This window comes from Corvus hawaiiensis, chromosome Z, assembly GCF_020740725.1.
Source record: "Corvus hawaiiensis isolate bCorHaw1 chromosome Z, bCorHaw1.pri.cur, whole genome shotgun sequence".
NCBI lineage: Eukaryota > Metazoa > Chordata > Aves > Passeriformes > Corvidae > Corvus > Corvus hawaiiensis.
Window position 1 is genome coordinate 10,484,078 of NC_063255.1, and position 19,106 is coordinate 10,503,183.

General features: G+C 41.6%; 1 protein-coding gene across 7 annotated transcripts; it reads right to left on the bottom strand.

Annotated features, from left to right (window-relative positions):
• Positions 1 to 3: 3 nt before the first annotated feature.
• On the bottom strand, positions 4 to 18,629 carry NIM1K (NIM1 serine/threonine protein kinase). Of its 7 annotated transcripts, none has more exons than XM_048292583.1 (6): positions 18,483 to 18,629; positions 17,651 to 17,718; positions 9,550 to 9,741; positions 8,717 to 9,103; positions 2,772 to 3,040; positions 4 to 867 (listed from the first exon to the last, which is right to left on the bottom strand). In XM_048292583.1, the coding sequence occupies exons 4-6, from the start codon at positions 9,006 to 9,008 to the stop codon at positions 118 to 120; spliced, it is 1,311 nt and encodes a 436-aa protein (XP_048148540.1). In that variant the 5' UTR covers positions 9,009 to 9,103; positions 9,550 to 9,741; positions 17,651 to 17,718; positions 18,483 to 18,629; the 3' UTR covers positions 4 to 117. The 7 variants fall into 7 exon arrangements, with proteins under 7 accessions (XP_048148540.1, XP_048148542.1, XP_048148544.1 ...); XM_048292585.1 differs by lacking the exons at positions 17,651 to 17,718; positions 18,483 to 18,629 and adding exons at positions 11,619 to 11,659; positions 17,549 to 17,638; XM_048292587.1 differs by lacking the exon at positions 17,651 to 17,718.
• Positions 18,630 to 19,106: the final 477 nt, after the last annotated feature.

Sequence of the window (19,106 nt, forward strand, 5' to 3'; positions counted from 1 at the left end):
AAATGAGGCATTTTTGGTTTATTCAAAAATTACAAAAAAAATGTAACACTAGAACTTAAGGATAAGTGAATAATCCCCTTTGTCAAATGTGCTGAGCATAAAGCCTGCAGTGCAATTTTATAAAATAGAACACAGCTTGGATGTGTGCTTAATCCCACTGTAAGAATTGATTCCATTCCTTGAGTTGTCTTCTTTTGGATCTGGCTGGGACATGATAGGAACAGATTCAAGTGCCCTTTTCTTCTGTACTCTGTGCAACACAATTCTGTAGACCCCTGTTACGGAGCTGCATGCGCCTCTTCCCCGGTTGTTTTGAATGTGCTGTTCTGTGATTCCCAAATCTTCCAGAATATTTTTCACTTCAATTTCTTCTTCTTTGAGTGTACTGACATCTGATAAATACTTTGGATCCAGTTTAAATGTCTGTAAGGGTTTGGGGAACTGTATTCCTTGCATCCATTCACTGTTCATAATCAGTTTGACAGAGTATCGCTTGGTTGGTACTGGCTGAAGGACTCCTTTTATCAGTTTCTGGCAATTTTCTGAGAGACAGGGAGGCAAAGTGTATGTGCCTTCAAGAATGCACTTTTTCAGTTTGCCTACTGTATCTGCCCGGAATGGCATGCTACCTGTCATCATGAAGTATAAGAGGATTCCCAGTGCCCAGATGTCTACATAGATGCCAATATAGTTTTCATCTCGGAAGAGTTCAGGAGCGGCATAAGGAGGAGAGCCACAGAAAGTTTTTAAAGTTTCATCTCTTTTACTTATTGTGCTGAATCCAAAGTCTCCCACCTTAACACAGGTGTTACTGGTGTAGAAGACGTTTTCTGCTTTCAGGTCCCGGTGAATGATATTATTGTCATGCTGTGGAAGAAGAAGAAAAGCTGGTATTGGTTTGTTCCCAAGAAAGTTCTCAATGGCTACCTCTAATTTGTTAATTACCCCATGGGAGAAAGGGAGTTATCTTGGGCAAAGTCAGAAACTAGTATTGCAGTTGGAAGATATAAATAAATTTAACTTAATTCTCCAAAGATAGGAGAAGAATTGAGTAGGGGGAGAAGAAGGATGCTGGGACTTTTTAAGCACAGCAGTCTCAACTTGTTAACTAATCATAACTATTTTCATGAAGCAAATGTATGAGGGCAGTGAGGCTTATTCTACAAGAGACACCTTCATGTGCAAAATACGTTCAAATATGTGCAAAATAAGTTCACAGCACTTGTTTTTGCAGTTACTACATGTAACTTACAGATTTAAGCATTTAGTTCACCAACTGAACATTATCACAGATGAAGTAAGAAAGTTGCGACAATTACATTCTGTGATCTAATGTCCTATGAGGAATTGGTGATGGCAGGAGAAAAGGACCATAGACTTGTGCCTCGTAGTATTTCATTTTGCAGGACACCCAAGTTTAGTGGTGTCTTCTAGTTTTAGAAATCTAAAATACATACACCGTAACTTCTACTTTTTTCCCTTGGAAATGTCAGAAGTAGCTAAGGACTCAAACTGAACTTCCTGTCTTGATTAAGTAAGAGTTTAGATTCATCTTTGGAATAACTAGAAGGAATGGATGAGCACTCTCTGCTTTATCCTTTGGAGTAACATCGTGCAGTATCTGGAGGCAATACGGCAACCCTTTGGCATCCTATTTCAACTCTCATCAGTAACAGCCAGGGACCCTCTGTCCTTGTGGACTGGCAGCAGTGAGATGGGATTTATGTAACCTGGATGTGATGACTTAGCAAAAGTGAAATGTGCAGAAGCCTTTATGTACAAGTGAGGAGGTTAGCCAGCTCAACAGTCTGTGTTTAATTCTAAGAAATAGATGTGGTGTAATGCTGACACGTAAATTCAGTTCCTGTAGCTGCAGGGTGCCTGTCCTGTGAATAAGGTGTTGAAGCTAATCCACCACTTAAAGTACATACGATCATTTCGTCAAAAACCATAAGAAATGCATGCTGTTTATGTAAGCCACGAGCAGCGTGCGATGCAGTTTCTCAATGTCTGACCTGGGAACACCCTTGTTCCTGAGTTCGCCAGAAGCTACTGCGTGGCAAGCAGAACATGAGCCACCGGAGGGCACCCTGAGCCAATTTTAACGAATGCTACGTCTCAGACTTGTAGAACAGTTCTCCGTGTTTTTATTTTTTTGAAGTAGCTGTAATTACTCTGCAAAGTTTAGAGGAGATGTACCGAAGTAGTTAACTGCTCCTTTTCTGCCTTGACAAGGTGCTTCGGGCTCTATACAGATAGCATCATCCTAAGTGTATATACTGAAGACTAGGCAAGAAGTGACTTGCTGGGTCAAACCTCACAGATTTGCCAGGACCAGGAATTGACAGCCTTTAAGTGACAGACTCCCATATTCATTAATAAGTAAGCCGGATGTTTGCAACACCTAAGCAGCCTCTCTGGAAGCAGAAGAGTGACTGATGCTATGTTTTGAAACAGGGAGAGAAGAAACAAAGCTTTGTTCACTGGTGCCCACAGCACCTTAAAGCAAACGGAACACTGTTGCTAAAAGGATGATTCCACCACCCAGGTGTTCCCAGTTCAGCCTCCTTCTAAAAGCTGTCAACAGAGAGGCAGTAACTCGAGGTGGATATGAAAACTCTCAGATACATTTAACATAGCTCTTCTGTAGCTGTTTTGCTTCAGGCTGTGGGCCTGAAGTTTTGGCTAACAGTAAACCTACTGTTGAAAGTCAAAAGAAATATCCACAAAATGTACTAAGAGTAGTGAGTGCCTGTGTAAGAGCAACTTACCATGTGCTTCACAGCAGACACAATCTGGGAGAAGATTATTTTACACTCTGTTTCTAGCAGCTTTCCTTCTGTACTGATTTTAGTGAAGAGTTCCCCACCTCCTGCATACTCCATCACCAGGTGCAGTTTTGAGAGCGTCTCCACCACTTCATACAGCCTGATTATATTTGGGTGGTGCAGCTTTTCCATGCTGGATATCTCACGAGACAGCAAACGTTGAGTCTTCCGGTCTAGCTTTGTCTTGTCCAAAATCTTAATTGCAACTTTCTCTGAGAAGAAAAAAATTTTTTCCATGTTGTTAATGCAATAGGTACAAACAGTAATACTATTTACTTACAACTATGTTTGGTTGTAGAAGTGCAGTAAAATTTCTCATTATTAGTATAAACTAAGTTGCAGGGGCCTACCTGCACTCTTCCATACAACCCCTGCCCCTTTCTGTCTAGGACATTCTATTCAGTGCTGAGGAAGCTGAAAGCTGGTAGAGTATTACAAGGGCTGATCAAATCATCTGCCTTGGTGTACTTCGCTGTGACAGGTCTGAAGGTACAGCATCTGGTTTTGGTGTCCAGTGCTGGTAGAGAAAGTCTGTGCTTTTCTTGTTAGCTCAGAGCTCCTCAGATGAGCCAGGTACTTGGGGGCTAATAGAGGTGCTAAATTTGGGTGCTTTGTTTCAGGCCAGACAGACAAACTTGCGGGGAATTTAGAGGCTTTGGCTATTTTATTCTGAGCAGTGAAGTAGAGTAAGTCGCAGGGATCCTGTAAAACAGCAAATCTAGCCAGCATAAGCTGTTCTGGTAATACAAAGCTGCTATTAAGTCCTACATGTTTCTGGAGCATATCTAAAGTGAAGCCACGGGCCATAAACCACATATATATATCTGCAGCTGCACCACATCATCAGGGTAGCTCAGAGCAGTATGAGTAGGTCAGTCACAATTGCCCTTATGTTTCTATATTAGTCTGTAGGTTACAGCTTTTGTCTTTGCTCTTCTGAATACAGCTGCTATTTGAAGGATTAGTCTGGTTAAAACAGGTTTACAGTGGCTTCGTATAACTTGTCAGGACAGCAAAATTAAAATGCATCACAGCAAGAAAACAACTATTTATTCCTGGCAAGAAGGGACTTCTGGTTTGTTTTGTTTTGCTTTTTTTTCCCTCAAGACTATCTTAGTCAAACAATCAGATTTCTTACTAATTAATCACTTTTAATAAATCTTTTAGAAAAAAACCTTCACCTTGGTTTCTAGTAAGCGGGAATAAATTAGGAAAAAAGGTATTGTTCACTTGTTGCTGTAAGAAAAGAGTGAGAAGGCTATTACATTTGTACACATGTTCTGGTACAAAAGCATTTAAGACTTTTTTACTGAATGTGATTAAGTTTTTAACTCAAGTTTAGTATTTCAGTATACATAAAGGAAATGTTAAGGATACTTATGCATGTAAAGGATACTTACGCGTGTACCTGTACAGATCAAGAAAATGCCACATTTGGTATATTTACATTTTTTTAGTATGATACATGCATCAATTGATATCCCTACTGAAGTGCAGCAGATGCTTGAAGCACATGTGATTCTTGTGGTGGAAGGTGCTGAATTATCCCTTTATGTGCCTGTTTTCAGGAGTCTGTGCTAGTACAGGGCAGTTTTCCCAGCCACACTGCTTCTCTAGGACTTGTTCCGTGCTTTCTAGGGAGCCCCTCAGGGAAGCAAGTACGTCCTGCATGGTGTGGAGGTGGGGTGAACCAGGAGGAAATGCAGCTACTGACAGTGGTGCTGGCAGCACTCTGACTGCTGACCTAGTGAAAGACCTTCGTCATGTTCGTAGTACATTGATCTCTTAAACCAAGAGGGAAGAGCAGCAGCTTGCAGTAGGCTATATTTGCACAACTAAATGCTTACGGTTCTTACAATCTCCACCATGTAATTTCATCATTGCATCTTGATCTTTAGAAATTGGGGATATTTGGGCATTAAAATAAAGTATTCTAAGTTATATTTTTTTCCCTTTCATTTTTCTGGAATCTACTTTTCCTCGTTGTCAGTTTCCCTGCAAAGTTTTAAAAGGAAAGAGGAGGGGAAAAAAAATGTTTAGAACTAAGGGCCTGATCCTATTCAAACACCACCATAAATTCAGACCAAGCCCCTTTAAATCTACATCAGTGCAGTTGCAAATGCATGATATGCAAAGAAACCTAGAGTGCAAAAGATCTGGCACCTTCCTTTCCTATTCTGAACTCTTCCTTTCTCCTTCCAAACAATGCTTGGTTTACAAATCCTCTATTACTCTTGCTTAGCAGCTGTGCTGAACAGAAAGGCATTTTTAGCAGGCAGCTTATTTACCAAAATAATTACAAAAATAATTGAAAGAGATTTTGATTGACTATATGCAGTGTATGCTGAGGTCTGAAAAGTGCTAGGTGAAATCTTAGTAAGAGAAACTAGGAAAAGGTTGGGAAATAACTTCAGAAGGAAATGGTGTATGCTGTGATGGCAGAACAAAAAAAAACACAAAACCAAGTTAAAATTGCTTTAAAAAAAAAAGTAAACTGGGTGCCTGGACATTCCTACTTTTCCAATTTGTGTCACGTTAGATGGACTTCTTGCTAGCTGTAAATTTTTGATGCTCTTAATTACTTCTATTCAGCTGCGCTCTCACTCTTCCTTTGTCAGCTGGAAGGCATGTAAAATAAAGGTTATACAGGGCTTAGGAATGTAACAGTCCTTAGCAAGAAACTCCATGGATATCTGGAGAAAATCTCTGCCAAAATTCAGGTTAATATAGTGGGCAATGCCCCTGAATAACACAATACACATAGAAACATAAATCAGAAAAGACCTCTAAGATCATAAAGTCCAACCTGTCAATCCCACCGCTAAATGTTGTCCCTAAATGGCACATCTACACATCTTTTAAATACCTCCAGGGATGGTGACTTCATCAGTTCATTGTGGAGCCCATTCCAAGGCCCAACCACCCCTTTGGTATAGAAATTTTTCCTAATGTCCAACCTAAACCTCAGCCTTCCCTGGCACAATTTGAGGCCATTTCCTCTTGTTCTGTCCCTTGCTACCTGGTAGAACAGGCCAACCCCCACCTGGGTACACCGTCCTGTCAGGCAGTTGTAGGGAGTGAAATGGTCTCCCCTGAGCCTCCTTTTCTGCAAGCTAAACACCCCCAAATTCCTCAGCTTTTCCTCAAAGGACTTGTGCTCCAGACCCTTCCACAGTTCTGTTGACCTCTGGACCCACTCCAGCGTGTCAATGTCTCTCTTGTAGTGAAGGGTCCAAAACGAATGAAACACAGGATGTGACATGTAGCCTCACCAGTGCCCAGTACAGGGGGACAATCCCTGCCCTGGTCCTGCTGGCCACACTATTGCTGATCCAGGCCAGGATGCCATCGGCCTTCTTGGCCACCTGGGCACACCCTGGCTCATGTTCAGCTGCTCTCACCAGCACCCCCAGGTCCTTTCCAGCCCCTCTGTCCCAGCCTGTGCCGCTGCCTGGAGTTGTTGTGACCCAAGGGCAGGGCCCAGCACTTGGCCTTGTTGAACCTCACACCACTGGCCTCAGCCCATGGATCCAGCCTGTCCAGATCCCTCTGCAGAGCCTTCCTGCTCTCCAGCAGATCAACACTCCTGCCCAGTGTGGTGTCACCTGCAAACTGACTGATATTAATCAAGGCTGGCTCCAGTACTGAGACCTGTGGAATTCCAGTAGTGACCAGCCCCAGATGGATGTAACTCCATTCAGCACCACCCCCTGGGTCCAGCCAGCCAGCCAGCCAGCTTTTTATCCAGTGAAGAGAGCACCTGTCCAAGCCATGGGACATGGCATCCGCATCATAGCACCAAAGATTATTCTGTTGTTTTCTAAACAACCAAGACAGCCCTTGTGAGGGAAACAGAGTTCATCACCCAGTATGATCCTGAAGTTTTTTCCTCTCTCTTTCTCTCTCTCTCCCCCCCTCCCTCTGCTAGAAATCACGTGTCCTGCTGCAACAGATCACAAGGGCAACAGAAAAGCACATAGATGTAATTGTTACAAAGGCTCATCTTAGTAAAAAGCCAAAATTGTTTCTTTTTTTGATACAGGATGACATGTAAGGAGAGTGACCACACAAAACTGGCAGTTACTGAAGAGCTGAACAGCACTGACACATATACCACCCTCTACCACAGAGATCCAAACAGTATTAATGATGAAGCCTTTTATTTACATAATCAGATTTAAAAAAAAGACTTGCGCTCATTAATACTGTGTAGGAACATCATTTCATTGCCAACACAACAATGTGTATCTACTGCAAAAAACAGAATCCTCTTTGTGTGTGGTGGTGGTGAGTGTGTATACATGAATCCCTGTGTGCACGTTCCTGTTCTTCTGTCCATGTACTGTATTTTATTAGATACAGATAAGCTCACAGGCAGAAACAAGTCAGAAAATGTTTATCTTTCTTTCTTCCTTCCCCATGGCAGTTACAAACTTAGCATCAATAAATCAACTCCCTTTCTAGTGAATATTTGAACAAAAAAAGTTAACAAACAAACAAAAGAAAAATAATTTGAGAGATTTCTGTTGAAAAAGAACCTTTTCCAGAAAAAGTACAGTTTTGGTTTTGGTATTTAGTTTGTCTGAGCAATCAGCTCTACTCAGATACTAAAGCAACCTGTTTCCTAAGTAAGCTCAGCAAGTAAAGGGTTCATCCTGATCAAATTTCTAACTGCCTTTCATTAGCATTCCTTATGTTCCCAGTACAGGAGCAGCACCTCCTCCAACAGTAAGCACAAAACAGTTACCTCTGGAAGAAAAAAAAAAAATCACAGAAGAGGAAACAACTTGTTGTGGGCCAAGTAAAACAGAGATGCTTTGCTGAAACAAGCATAACCAAAAAATCAACACACAGTTAAAGCAACCCTTGGGTGTTGGAAGGCTTAAATGTACTTAAAATTAAGTACCAACAGTTGCCCACTTAGATTCCCAGGGCAGCAACTGCTGCACCCGAGTGACAACTGTGACTTTTCACCCCTCTTATATCTGGGCTGAAAGAGGTGATTAGAGAAAATAACAACAGATAATACAGTTTGGGGGCATATCTTGTTCTCTCACCTGTAAGAGGATGAAGGGAAGGGGAGCAAATCAAACTGAAAAGTAAAGACTGTGAGAAGAAAAGCAAGACAGTAGTGTACAAAGATACAGAGAACACCAGTCACCCTGATGGAAAACAACAATTTCTATTATTGTCAGACAAAGGCAGAAGAAGAAAGAGGACAGCTGATAATTAAAACGAGAAAAATAACTGACAATTCAACACAAACACCAGTCTGGCAATACTAGAGCTTGTTTCCCTGCACCTGTTCCTCCTATAGCCCCATCCCAGCTTTTTACAGTGAAGAACCATCAGCAAATGAGTAGTAAAGTGGGCATAACACTTCTCACCAAAATTACTGTGACCAAATACAATTTTTGTCCATACTACTAAAATTTATGATGAAACAAAGGAAGCCTTGCTACCTCTGGCTGCAGGCAGGAGCATGCCTGGCCCACTGTCCTGGGCGTTCATCACCTGTATCCCTGCAGGCCAGGCGCTGGGGCAGGGGAGAGGGCAGATGGACAGGGCAGGTTGTAGGAGGGGAGGCACAACACCACACTTCTAAGTGTGGAGTGTTTGAGCCACAGGATGAGATGTGTTAACTCCATGAAGTGCAGTGATGCACTATTACCTTCTCCTGTAATAGCTTCCATCTAGAGAAAATATGCCTAGTTTCTTTAAAGCCTAATCCAACCCTGAGCATTCATGTATGACTCTGCCTATAGATAAACTCAGTAACATTAAAAAATACACACACACACACAATATATGTATTTAGGGTTCACACAGCATCTTTCTTCCCATTGGAAGCTATTTATATACAGCACTCGGCATGCAATGGTGCCTACCTTTGGTCAGGGAATGTATTCCAAGCTTCACTTGTGAGAAATTCCCATTTCCTATTTCTCCTCTGACTCGATAGAAGGCAATTCTCTTTCCCAGGGTTAATTCTTTCACCACTTTTTCATTATGAGACATATCCTGCATTAGTTTCTCAAAGGGGGTCAGCCTGTTTTGTCTGCCCTCTTCATCTCCTTCATGGCACTCCAGGTGCCCATCATCTTCTCTGCTGTCCTCATGATGCCACCTGGAACAGCGGTATTTTCCAAGACTTCCTTCATTCACATATCCTGTTGTCATAGTCTATAGGGTAATCACTTCCCCATTTAACAAGATGTCCTGAAGTTTAAATGAAGTAATTCTGTATGAATGTGCAATCCTGCACATTATGGACACTGTGACAAATGCAGGGGAAAAAAAAAAAAAAAAAAAAAAAAAAAAAAAAAATGCAGCTTACAGAAAGTCCAAAGACTAGTTTGAAGATTTGTAAATTCCTTCAAAAACAAATCTGGCACATCTACATATTGCACCTCTTGTTCAAAATCAGAGATAAAACTGGAAGCTGTATACATCCATTCCTCACTAACAGATTTAGTGTGTCAGGATCTTCAGCTGCAAGGTAAAAGAGGCTTTGCAATTAAAACTATGAACTTTGTGCAAGAAAGCAGTGGGGTGCTCACTGTCTATGCAGTACATTTGACACATGCAAAATATTTGACACAAATTTTCAGACTTTAGCTTGATGGTTTGAGAACTAACTTGATAGATAAAGGTCAAACAGAAAGCTGATTAATTGCTCTGAATAAATCTAGATACTTCTAGTTAATTTTGAATAGCTGACCTTAAGAGCGTAGTTCTCCTTAATTCTGGTAGAAGTCCAAAAGCTAACTGTAGGGATTGCCTTTGATTCATTCTTCAGCCTGTGAGCTTGTCACTGTACCTTGGAAATGTCACTTGGTGTTGAAGCCTTGCTGTAAAAACTACGTTGCCCCTCCGTTTCTTTCCCATGGTGTGTTCAACAAAGCAACTGATTCTGGAAGATGACAGGAAAAGCATAATCTGTGCACCAGGCAAAAGAAATGCTGCGCCTCAGTATCCCTGCAGTCACATGGCAGGACAATACAGGATTAAGTAACTGCAATGTCACGTTAACCCTCCTTTATTTAGATGAGCTTTCTTTAATGCCTTGAGCTTTCTCAAAATTTTGCCAGACGCGTGATGTTCCTAAGCAGACATATGAAGAAAGTATATAAAACCTTTACATAACAGCCATACACTTCACTGAATGACAGCATGACCCATACTGTTTCACCAGTTTAACTCTGGCAGCACAGACATAGAAGTACTTACCCTAAATACATGAGCAACCACTTACCCTTAAAGCAGCACATCACTTTTTTCTTCTTTACCTTTCTTTTTTAACCTTGAAAAGCAGGAGTTGATCAGCAAATGCTGATCATGCAGCCACACACCTGAGGGTGGTGAGCTGGGCACGAGAGCTCTGAGACAGCACAGGCAATGGCAACACTCACCTCCCCGGCTCTCAGCCTGCAGCACTCCCGACTGGTGGACACGGGAGACACCCGACTGCCAGAGCAGATGCACCCGACTGAGGGGGAGTGAATCAGACCAGTAAGTAACTCAATGCCTGAAGCTTAGGTAGACAGTCACCTAAGGTGCCACACTAGCAGAGGGCATGTGACATTTTGCCAGGTGGAGCTGCCCTCTAAACCCCCCCAATCTCCTGTGTGAGCAAGAGGAAGAGAGGTCAGAGGCACGACCTAAGGGCAAAGAAAAGGCAGCTGATGATGGTTTCATTAAATGGGAACTGGGGTGGCACAGAAGCACTCGTCTGCTCCTTCAGAGAGGCCAAGGTGACCGACCCAGGCTCTGGGACACTGCTCCTTGCCTTGAGACACATTGAAGAAATTTTGCAAGCCACTTCACCTCTCTGTGCTGCAGCCACGTTGCCAACAGACAAATCTGCCTCAGGGTGAGGCAGAAAGCCTGGCTTCTCCTTCCCCTCAGAGTCCGTGACTCTCTCACCTCTCTGAACCAGGGATGCTTCTTACTGTGTGTGCTGCAAACTTAACTGATGCAGTTTGTAACTGGAACAGAGGGAAAATGTACTTCTTCCAGAATGCCTTCATTACTCTTTTTGGCTTACTCATGTTTGAAGAAAAGGGCCCTTTCATGGCTGACATAAACTTAAAATAATACATAATTGTATTATTCTCTGGATGTAAATAGAGTGAAACTCGTGAAAAATACTGTATGTATACATACAGCCAAATGGCCAAATCCTGAAATTCTTATTAGGGAAGAGACCAAGTGACAAATGAGAAAATTCTTCTGTATTCTCCCACCAAGCTGGTCTTTCTTAGCACCAAATGTTCCCCCTAATTTTATTATTTTATACCTCAGAGGAAAAAGTCTATGTGGAAGGACACTCCATCCACAGGAAAACTGAAAACCTAAACTCACACCTTACATTCTGTTTTTCCTCCATTTGGGAAAAGGACGGTTTCTTGCAGGATGGCCTGAATTCTGGCCCACAGTTGTTTTCTGCTTTAATCTGTTCGACATCACAACTGTAAAAGTATTTCAGGTAATAAAAAACTCTTTACATGAAATTTCACTATTTCACAGTTTAAATGGTGGATGACACTCTAGCAGAGCAGGGAAGCCACTCATCTGCTGTACAGTGTCACAGCAATTCCGAGGCAGAATTCTGGCCCCATTCTGCTCTTTGATCTTGAGAACAGCAGCACAGGTTGTCCGTATGAAAAGCCTGGAAACCTCCACAAGCAATGTCAGGCATGCCATGTACAAACTATAAACTATTATTTAAACAAGTGTCTTTAGTTGGGCAGTGACATCCTCATAACTAGAGAAATAGCTGTAACTTACGGCTATAGCCTCCAGAGTGGCAGGTATGGACAACTGTGCTCCTGCAAAAGAAGAAACACAGAACTACTACCATCTTCTGCAAAAATTATCAGGGGCCTTGCAGTTAACTGGCTGTGCAGAAAAGGCTGACTAAGAAGAAGGATTTCCTTCAAAAAACTTGTGTAGACAAGCCCCTCCTGAACATTCCATCAAAGCACAGAAGGCAGCTAGCCAGTCCACATGGATCACAGAGACAAACCACATGGGAATGCCAGAACCCTGTCAGGACAGAGGAGCCAAGAGAAAGGTAAAACTGCATTGAGGCATCAGCACACAGCTCTTCCTTAATTTGCTCCTGCAGAATTTCTCCTGTGGCTCAACATGCTCTTTTTTAGAGCACAGCCTACCATTAATCTCCCTTTCAGGACTGATGCTTAACTGTCAACCCTGCAACCTCCTGGCACTTGGCCAGCTGGCTAGGCTTCCCCTGTCTTTTGAGATGAGCTATTTCAGTATACCTGGTGTTAGCAGTACATATACCATCTATTTATGGCCTACATTCCTTCCTGTAATCAAACCCAGCAAAATCTATCCTGGTATCATATAAAAGGGCACTGACTGTAAAAGAAAATAATTCTAAGACAGAGGAAAAGCAAGGAAATCAAGAGTGATCCAAATACAATGAAGGACCAACAATTTTTTTTCTCCAGTCTGGCTGACTGGTGACCTGAAGAACCTCTCAAGAATTTATCTGACCAAATAGTAACTTTAAAAAACAAAATAAGCGAACAAAAGAAAACCAAAACCAAAACAAAACCACCATAAAAAGCAACACAAGACAGATTGAACAAACGTATCAATCCTTTAAGACCTGTGCCAGCCTAACACTGCTGCAGGCTCAGTTTAAACCCTGCATCACAACTCTGAGGAAGTTCTGAATGAAGGGAAAAAGAATTAAACCAAGAAAGAGATCACTGAGTATACAGAGTTTGGTTCCTAAAATCCCATCTTCATAGATATATGAAAAGTGAGCTGGTTTTAAGCAGCTTTGAATGGAGCACATGAAAGCACAGAAGCAGTTAGACCAGCGCTCCAAGCACTGTGTTTTACAAATTGGTCTCTTTCATTAAACCTGTCTTTCATAGAGGCAAAAAGCCACTTGGCTTTGAGTGCTTAAACTGCTGCAGCTCCTATTACAGTGAATGTGAAGGAAGTCACACTGGAGGGTCTCTTACCACTCATTTTGTCAGAATACCAGGTGGTTTTAATGAGGATGTCACTGGATATTGCAACTCATTCACTAGAGCTCCCTTTTCAGCCCCTCTGCTGTCTAGTTTGAGGAGATGAAGATTTTTAAGGTATTTCCCTAGGGTAGGGGATTAGTTCAATTTTTTTAAATCCCTTGAAGAACAGCATGTCTCGTGGTTAGTAGATTACATGCACCATGCGCCCAGCTCTGGAACAAAACTGAATTTAAAGTAGCAGGGATTTTTTTAAATCTGCAAGATTTAAAAATCATCTGCAAGAAAAATATCGACCCCTTTTTTTTAATCATAGCTTTGAAAGTTCAGTTGTTGCAAGAAAATACCAACAACCTAGTATACTCCTGTGTATAGAAGACCTATCTTTTACAGAAGATGAGAGCCCAGCAGAACAGTCCCCCAAGACCTGTGGCACAGACCACAGGTGACACAAAAGCTCTACTGTACAGACAGACACCACAGGGAAAGTAATAGCTCCACTTCCTTGCTTATGCTCAAGTAATATTGAATGCATGGCTGTTGTGGCCAAAGGAAGTCAACATTTGCTCAAAGTTTGCCCTGAGCACATTTTTTTGATTTACATGAGAAGCACTTTCAGTCTTATTTCTGTGAATGCCAGAAAACAGAATGACTATATAAAATACACCCCAGAGCTTCATGTGAATTGTTAAAAAAACCCAACTATTCAAAATACAAAATATAGCGTGTTTCCAGGCTGAACACAGACTTGTATGTTCCCAGCTCAGGTAGGAGGAAATACTAACAGAACCTCCAGAAACAACCTGCCCTCTCTGCCCAGGCCCACACACCACCCATTTCCATATATCCCAGAATTGCTACTGTTAGCTGGCACAGCATTCTGTTTGCCAGTTATCACTTGATGAAAACCAGACACAATGAACACCATTCTTATCACCTTCCTGCTGTGCCTGGGAATGTTTTGATAACAGCCACAGTGATGAGCCTGGGCTGGCAGGTGGGCAGGGCATCGGTTCTGTGCTGCTGCACTGGACAGGCTGGAACTACGGAGTGAGCTTGAGCTGAAGGGACTGTGACCTGTAGATGACATGGGAGCAGGTACCTCTCAAAGTGTCTGTGGCTGCGGTTGTGACTGTGCCACAGCAGGTTCACCTCTGGAGGTATTACGACTCATGGAGGCCACACTGGAGTTGGTGCACCTCAAAGGGCTGTGCCTGAGTGAATCTATGCCGCAGCAGGTATAGCCCTGAGGAGACTGTGGCTCACAGATATGGCTCCACTTGAAGCACGTGCAGCCCTAAGGCACTTCAGACTATGGGTAAATCCAAGCTGCAGCAAGGGCTCGGGGAGCAATGTCAAACCATGACATGTTGGACTCAATCGCCTTAAGAATCTTTTCCAACCTAAATGATTCCAATGTTCTTAGCCTAAGACATGGCATTGTTTTCCCACAAATATTAACAGGGAATATTAACATATGCATCAGCCCTGGCTGAAACAGAACATAAACACCTTCAAGGCTTCTGTACAAAACCTCACTTTTGGCCACAGCACCAAGAAGGGAAGCAGGAAGAGATAACAAACAGTTGCACAATGAAATCCTGTTCTACACGCCATTATCAAACCAAAAAAACCCAAGAAATACTGGTGTAAAAAGAAAAAAACAGCCAAAAAATACCCCTCCCCACTGGAACACACTAACTCTTGCCTGCAACTTAATTCTGTAATTGTGACTTAGAGCAGATGACAGGGGACTCTGCAACCTATTTAGAAGTTTAATAAGTCTGAGCCCTTCATACTGAAGTAGAATACAGGTGGATGCTTACTCAAGTGTCCCCTAACCTCAGCAGAAAGACTAAAACCTTCATCTTTTGTATTGACCCCACAGTCATTCTGGGATGGATCCCTAAAGACAAAAACAATTACTTAGAACCTGATGGAACAGGATCTCTCAAGGCTTTTACCTGACCAGCCCATTGCCAGACCTGCTGACTGAGCATTACCCAGCACAGGTCACTGCAGCACAACACTACAGATCTAAGCAACCTCCCACATTTATTTAGTCCAACTTCCTTCTTGCCAAAACCAGAAATGAGAAATAAAGGAAAACCACACTGGTGTGCCCTATTCTGTGGTCCACCCCTAAAAGGTCTCTCCATGATCTTCAACAAGCAGTCACTGGCTGTGTCCAGGAGTGCTACAGCGTGACCCACAGAGACCCATGCAGAGGGACCCCCAGGCTGGGCCAGCACAAGCATTCACCCACTCAGGTTGCCAGCGCCTGTGTGGCAGCAGCAGCTCAGGGAGTCCTGCAGAGCCACTGACAGGCACTTCATGCAACACTGGTGTCAGGGTGCAGCACAAACTCACCTTCCCACCTCCCCAGGGGTTATCTGCTGACAGGCTGGAGTAAGCTCTTGGCGAGATGAAGGAAGGCTGCAGAGAGCCCTCAGCAGTCAGAGCTTACATAACCCTGCCAACACAGGTTGGGTGCCACCCAGCTAGTGGAGTCTCACATCAAACCCGCTGTCTGCAGTGTACAGGGCATATGGAAAAGATAATCAAAGCATAGCAATCAATGTAACATAAACAGTACCAAGCAAGTACATTAAGACTTGTGAAATAGAAACTAAAATGGGGGAGGGAGGGGAACTCCTTTCATCCTTTCACAGCAATGCTGATAAAACAGCTAGAAAGAGAATTAAAATTAATTAGTCTTTGAATTATGCAGAAAATAGCATTAAAAACAAAGAAAAATAAGAATTTATTAGTAGAACCCATTGATTTTCCAGGTCTTTGAAATACATGGGAGGGATTAATTTGAAGTCTGACTGTATTTTGAAATTAAATTTTCCCTTTCAAAACTTTAGCCTGGCCAGTCTATTTTGTTTCCTTCTCTGACGTATAATGCAAATGAGGTCAATTTAACTCAGAATTGTTCTTCCAAGATAAAATCAATTTCCATTAAGTATGTATTCTGAGTCAACAGACATGCAACGAAGTCTTTATTAGCCTTTTAAATAACAGAAAAAAATTACAACCAATTTGGTTATTTCACTAAAATTTAGTTTGACTCATTTTTCAGTGAGAATAAAATAAATCCTCTGGATAAAGCAAGCTATAGTCCAAGAAGTAAGAAACAGGCAATACTTAGAGTCCTGCTGAAATCACTGAAGAAATCAGTTTTCACTTACATCAAGAAAATGATTGCATATTTAGGCAGATATGCATTGCGAAGAAGATGGCCTGCAATAAAAACATACTATCATTTTCAAGGAAGAGAAACCTAAAATGTGTTCTCATACAAGGAAAGCAGAAAGTGTTCTGGCTTATATTGTCTATCACAGTTTTCTTTCACTACTCCCCACTTACTAGTTGGGCCTTAGCAAATAGGAACAACTCTGGCTGATTACCTCTTACAAGGTAATCAAATTCAGTTGCATCACTCTATATGCACAACTCAAAAGTACTGAGTACTAAAAGGCTAAGCATTCTAAGGTCATTTTTCAATGTAACTGGACAGAATATAAGCAGCTGATATTATTCTCCAAAGACCTACTTGAAAATATATAAATCCTGCACTGCACTTTGAAATATACTTTATACTGACTGGAGTTTCCAATTGTTCAGAGTAATGTCTAAGACACTTGATATTTACCCTGAGTCAGTATTAACAAAACACTGCATTACAGTAATTATATTAGTCACTAATAGAAGACACAGATTTAGAAATATAGTACCCACATAAAAGTGGTAGGAGAGCAGCATCATAAAGACTGTCTGCTTGGTTTTAAAAATGCTGAAGAATTATCCCCTGAAACTGTTGTTGCAACTTCTCTGCTCCTGCCAATTTTAAACATCCCAAAGTGACTGCAGCTTTGAGAACTTCTAGAGCTTTTAGGGAATAAAAACCTAGACAGAAACACAGGTATTTGTATTTTTTATCTGACTGACCATCAGACTGGAAATGTCTAGAATATACCAGAAAACAACATGGAAATGGAAAACAGTCCCAGACATATTTCTCGAGTAATTTGTGAGTGAAGCATGTTCTCAGAAGGGGTCCCCTTGCCATGCACACGTCCTTCACACCAGCTCCCATCTCTGGAGCTCTATTTGGGTACCATATGCTGAAAAACCTCTGCATGTGGCAGCGCACTGCTGCCAGGTTTGCCATCTGTATGACCTCCCCAAGCTTTGCAGGCACAGAGCCACAGAGCAGGGGAATAAGCACAAGCTCCCCAGTGTTGCTGAAGCTTTGATTAACCTCTGGAAACTGCTTAATGCACAGCACATCTTCAGGACATGGCAAGGAGCTTAGCAGGAAGAAATCTGATCTTATTTGACAGGTCGTAAGTTACTGATCTCTGTGTATCAAAGAAATCTTGCTCACCAAAGATTCCTCTTCCACTGGATTGAGAACAGAAGTGAAATTAGGATAGGTATTTTTGAAACTGGGGCCTAGAGAAGCAGTACAAAGGGAGCAAGAAACATCCAAGACAGCCTGCTGCAAATTGAAATGTTCTATCAGCTTCATCACTGTGGTGCACAACAAGGATCCTAAGTGAGGGATATTAACCCAAACAGGATAGAGCACAACTCTAGATTTTGCTCTTCTTTTGCAACTTTGGCTTCAGTGCTGCAGCTTAATGCTTCGCATGCATCCTAGGCTTCTTTTAGGACCCTTTTTTTTTTCCCTTTTTAACTGACCTGGTTTTGGAGCACTGAAAAATTCATAATGCTGTCTCAGACTAAATTTCCAAACGCAGCAGTATGTGCCAAGAAAGTTGCCAGCACATTTAGGCAACTGACCTCTCCCGATGCGAGGATCAGCAGAGCAGACAGTGTTTGAGGGCAAGCACAGACCAATACCTGGGAAACTGCAGAAGAGGAATACTTCAGAGCTCCAAGCAATACAGACCTTGCTACTGATCCACTGACAAAGTCAGTGAAAAATCTGCTGCATCTCAAAGCCCTAAAACCCATCCTACTTTTCATATCACATTTAAACAGTGAAAGGCTTCCAGAATTAAATTAACGTTAATCAATTTGGCTAGCATTTAATTTCATTAGCTAATCTTATAGACATTTGTTGAGCATCTGTCCTGGAACTCAGACTATTAATAATAACAATAATATCATTATTATTATTATTATTGCTGCTGTTCTCATTACTATTATTACTGTGAAAATGAAGGGTTATGTGAATTATGTTCCATTAGAAAGAATAGTGCAAATCTGAGTAAAAAAGATCATAAACATTTACAGCTGATATTTTGTTAAAATGGTGAAGAGTAACACATTCAATGTTCAAGTTTAGGGAAGAGATTTTGACAAATCTGCAAAAAAGGAAATTAAGAAAAAAATCCATGGTATTACATGTAACTATTATTACTCTACGGTATTACACAGATACTAATTACATTCCACGATTTCAAGGAGTATAGGTTCAGTAAGGAAGCAGAAAGCAAATAACATGCAGAAGTACAGCACAAAAAAATTTTAGAACATCTTTAAGCCATAATCTTCCCTGCAAGCATCCACTCCCCTGATGCAGTTCTGTGGACAACAACCATTCACATAACACAATCCAAAATCCCAAGTTTATTTAGCAGTCTATAGGTAAGAGACTCCAGTTTCTCACCTTTCCTCAATCTTCTCCCTGAAGAAATCTGCAGGAGAATTTATCCAGAAATGTATCTGAGACTAGAGGCATGCAGATGACTTTATAAGCTATTCCTATTAGACTAAAGTTCTAAAATAGCAATCTATTTTAAAGTAGACAACAATGTAATGCTGCTAGCATTTCATTCACTGACTAATCTATCCCGGATTTGCTTAATGCTACACCCCGTTCCAGCAGCCTTCTATCAGTTCAAGGAAAAGCAGCTGTTTGAGTGCAGCAGAACTCAATGAAAAGCAAAAAAATCTAGTTTCATTTTACTTTGTAAAGCAGGGGGAAAAAGACAATAGGAAAACAACCAGTGGAACTAGTTCACAACTAGTGTTTAGGAGAAAAGAGAAAGAAAACAGAAAGAAAATGGACAGAGTCAAAGTATTATAAGGGTCTATACTACTTTAATGGTGAGAATTGCTTGAGCACAACTTATTTTTTCCATTTATGACTAATTGAACTATAAAACCTATTGAGTGGGACTTTTGTTGAGACACTTAAGAATGAAACTGCTGTTTAAGTGGTATGTACATGAAATTATATACCAGCAGGAAAACATACTGAGGAAAAAAAAAGGCTTTAAAACCATAATGA

What these genes read in the sequence shown, in the direction of transcription:
- NIM1K (XM_048292589.1), bottom strand. Translation starts at nt 9,620, where the DNA reads ATGAATCAAAGGCAATCCCTACAGTTAGCTTTTGGACTTCTACCAGAA. An exon ending in AGGAGAACTACGCTCTTAAG is followed by an intron (nt 8,956 to 9,549) that starts GTCAGCTATTCA and finishes CCGCTGTTCCAG; the next exon opens with GTGGCATCATGAGGACAGCA. An exon ending in AATACATTCCCTGACCAAAG is followed by an intron (nt 3,041 to 8,716) that starts GTAGGCACCATT and finishes TTTTCTTCTCAG; the next exon opens with AGAAAGTTGCAATTAAGATT.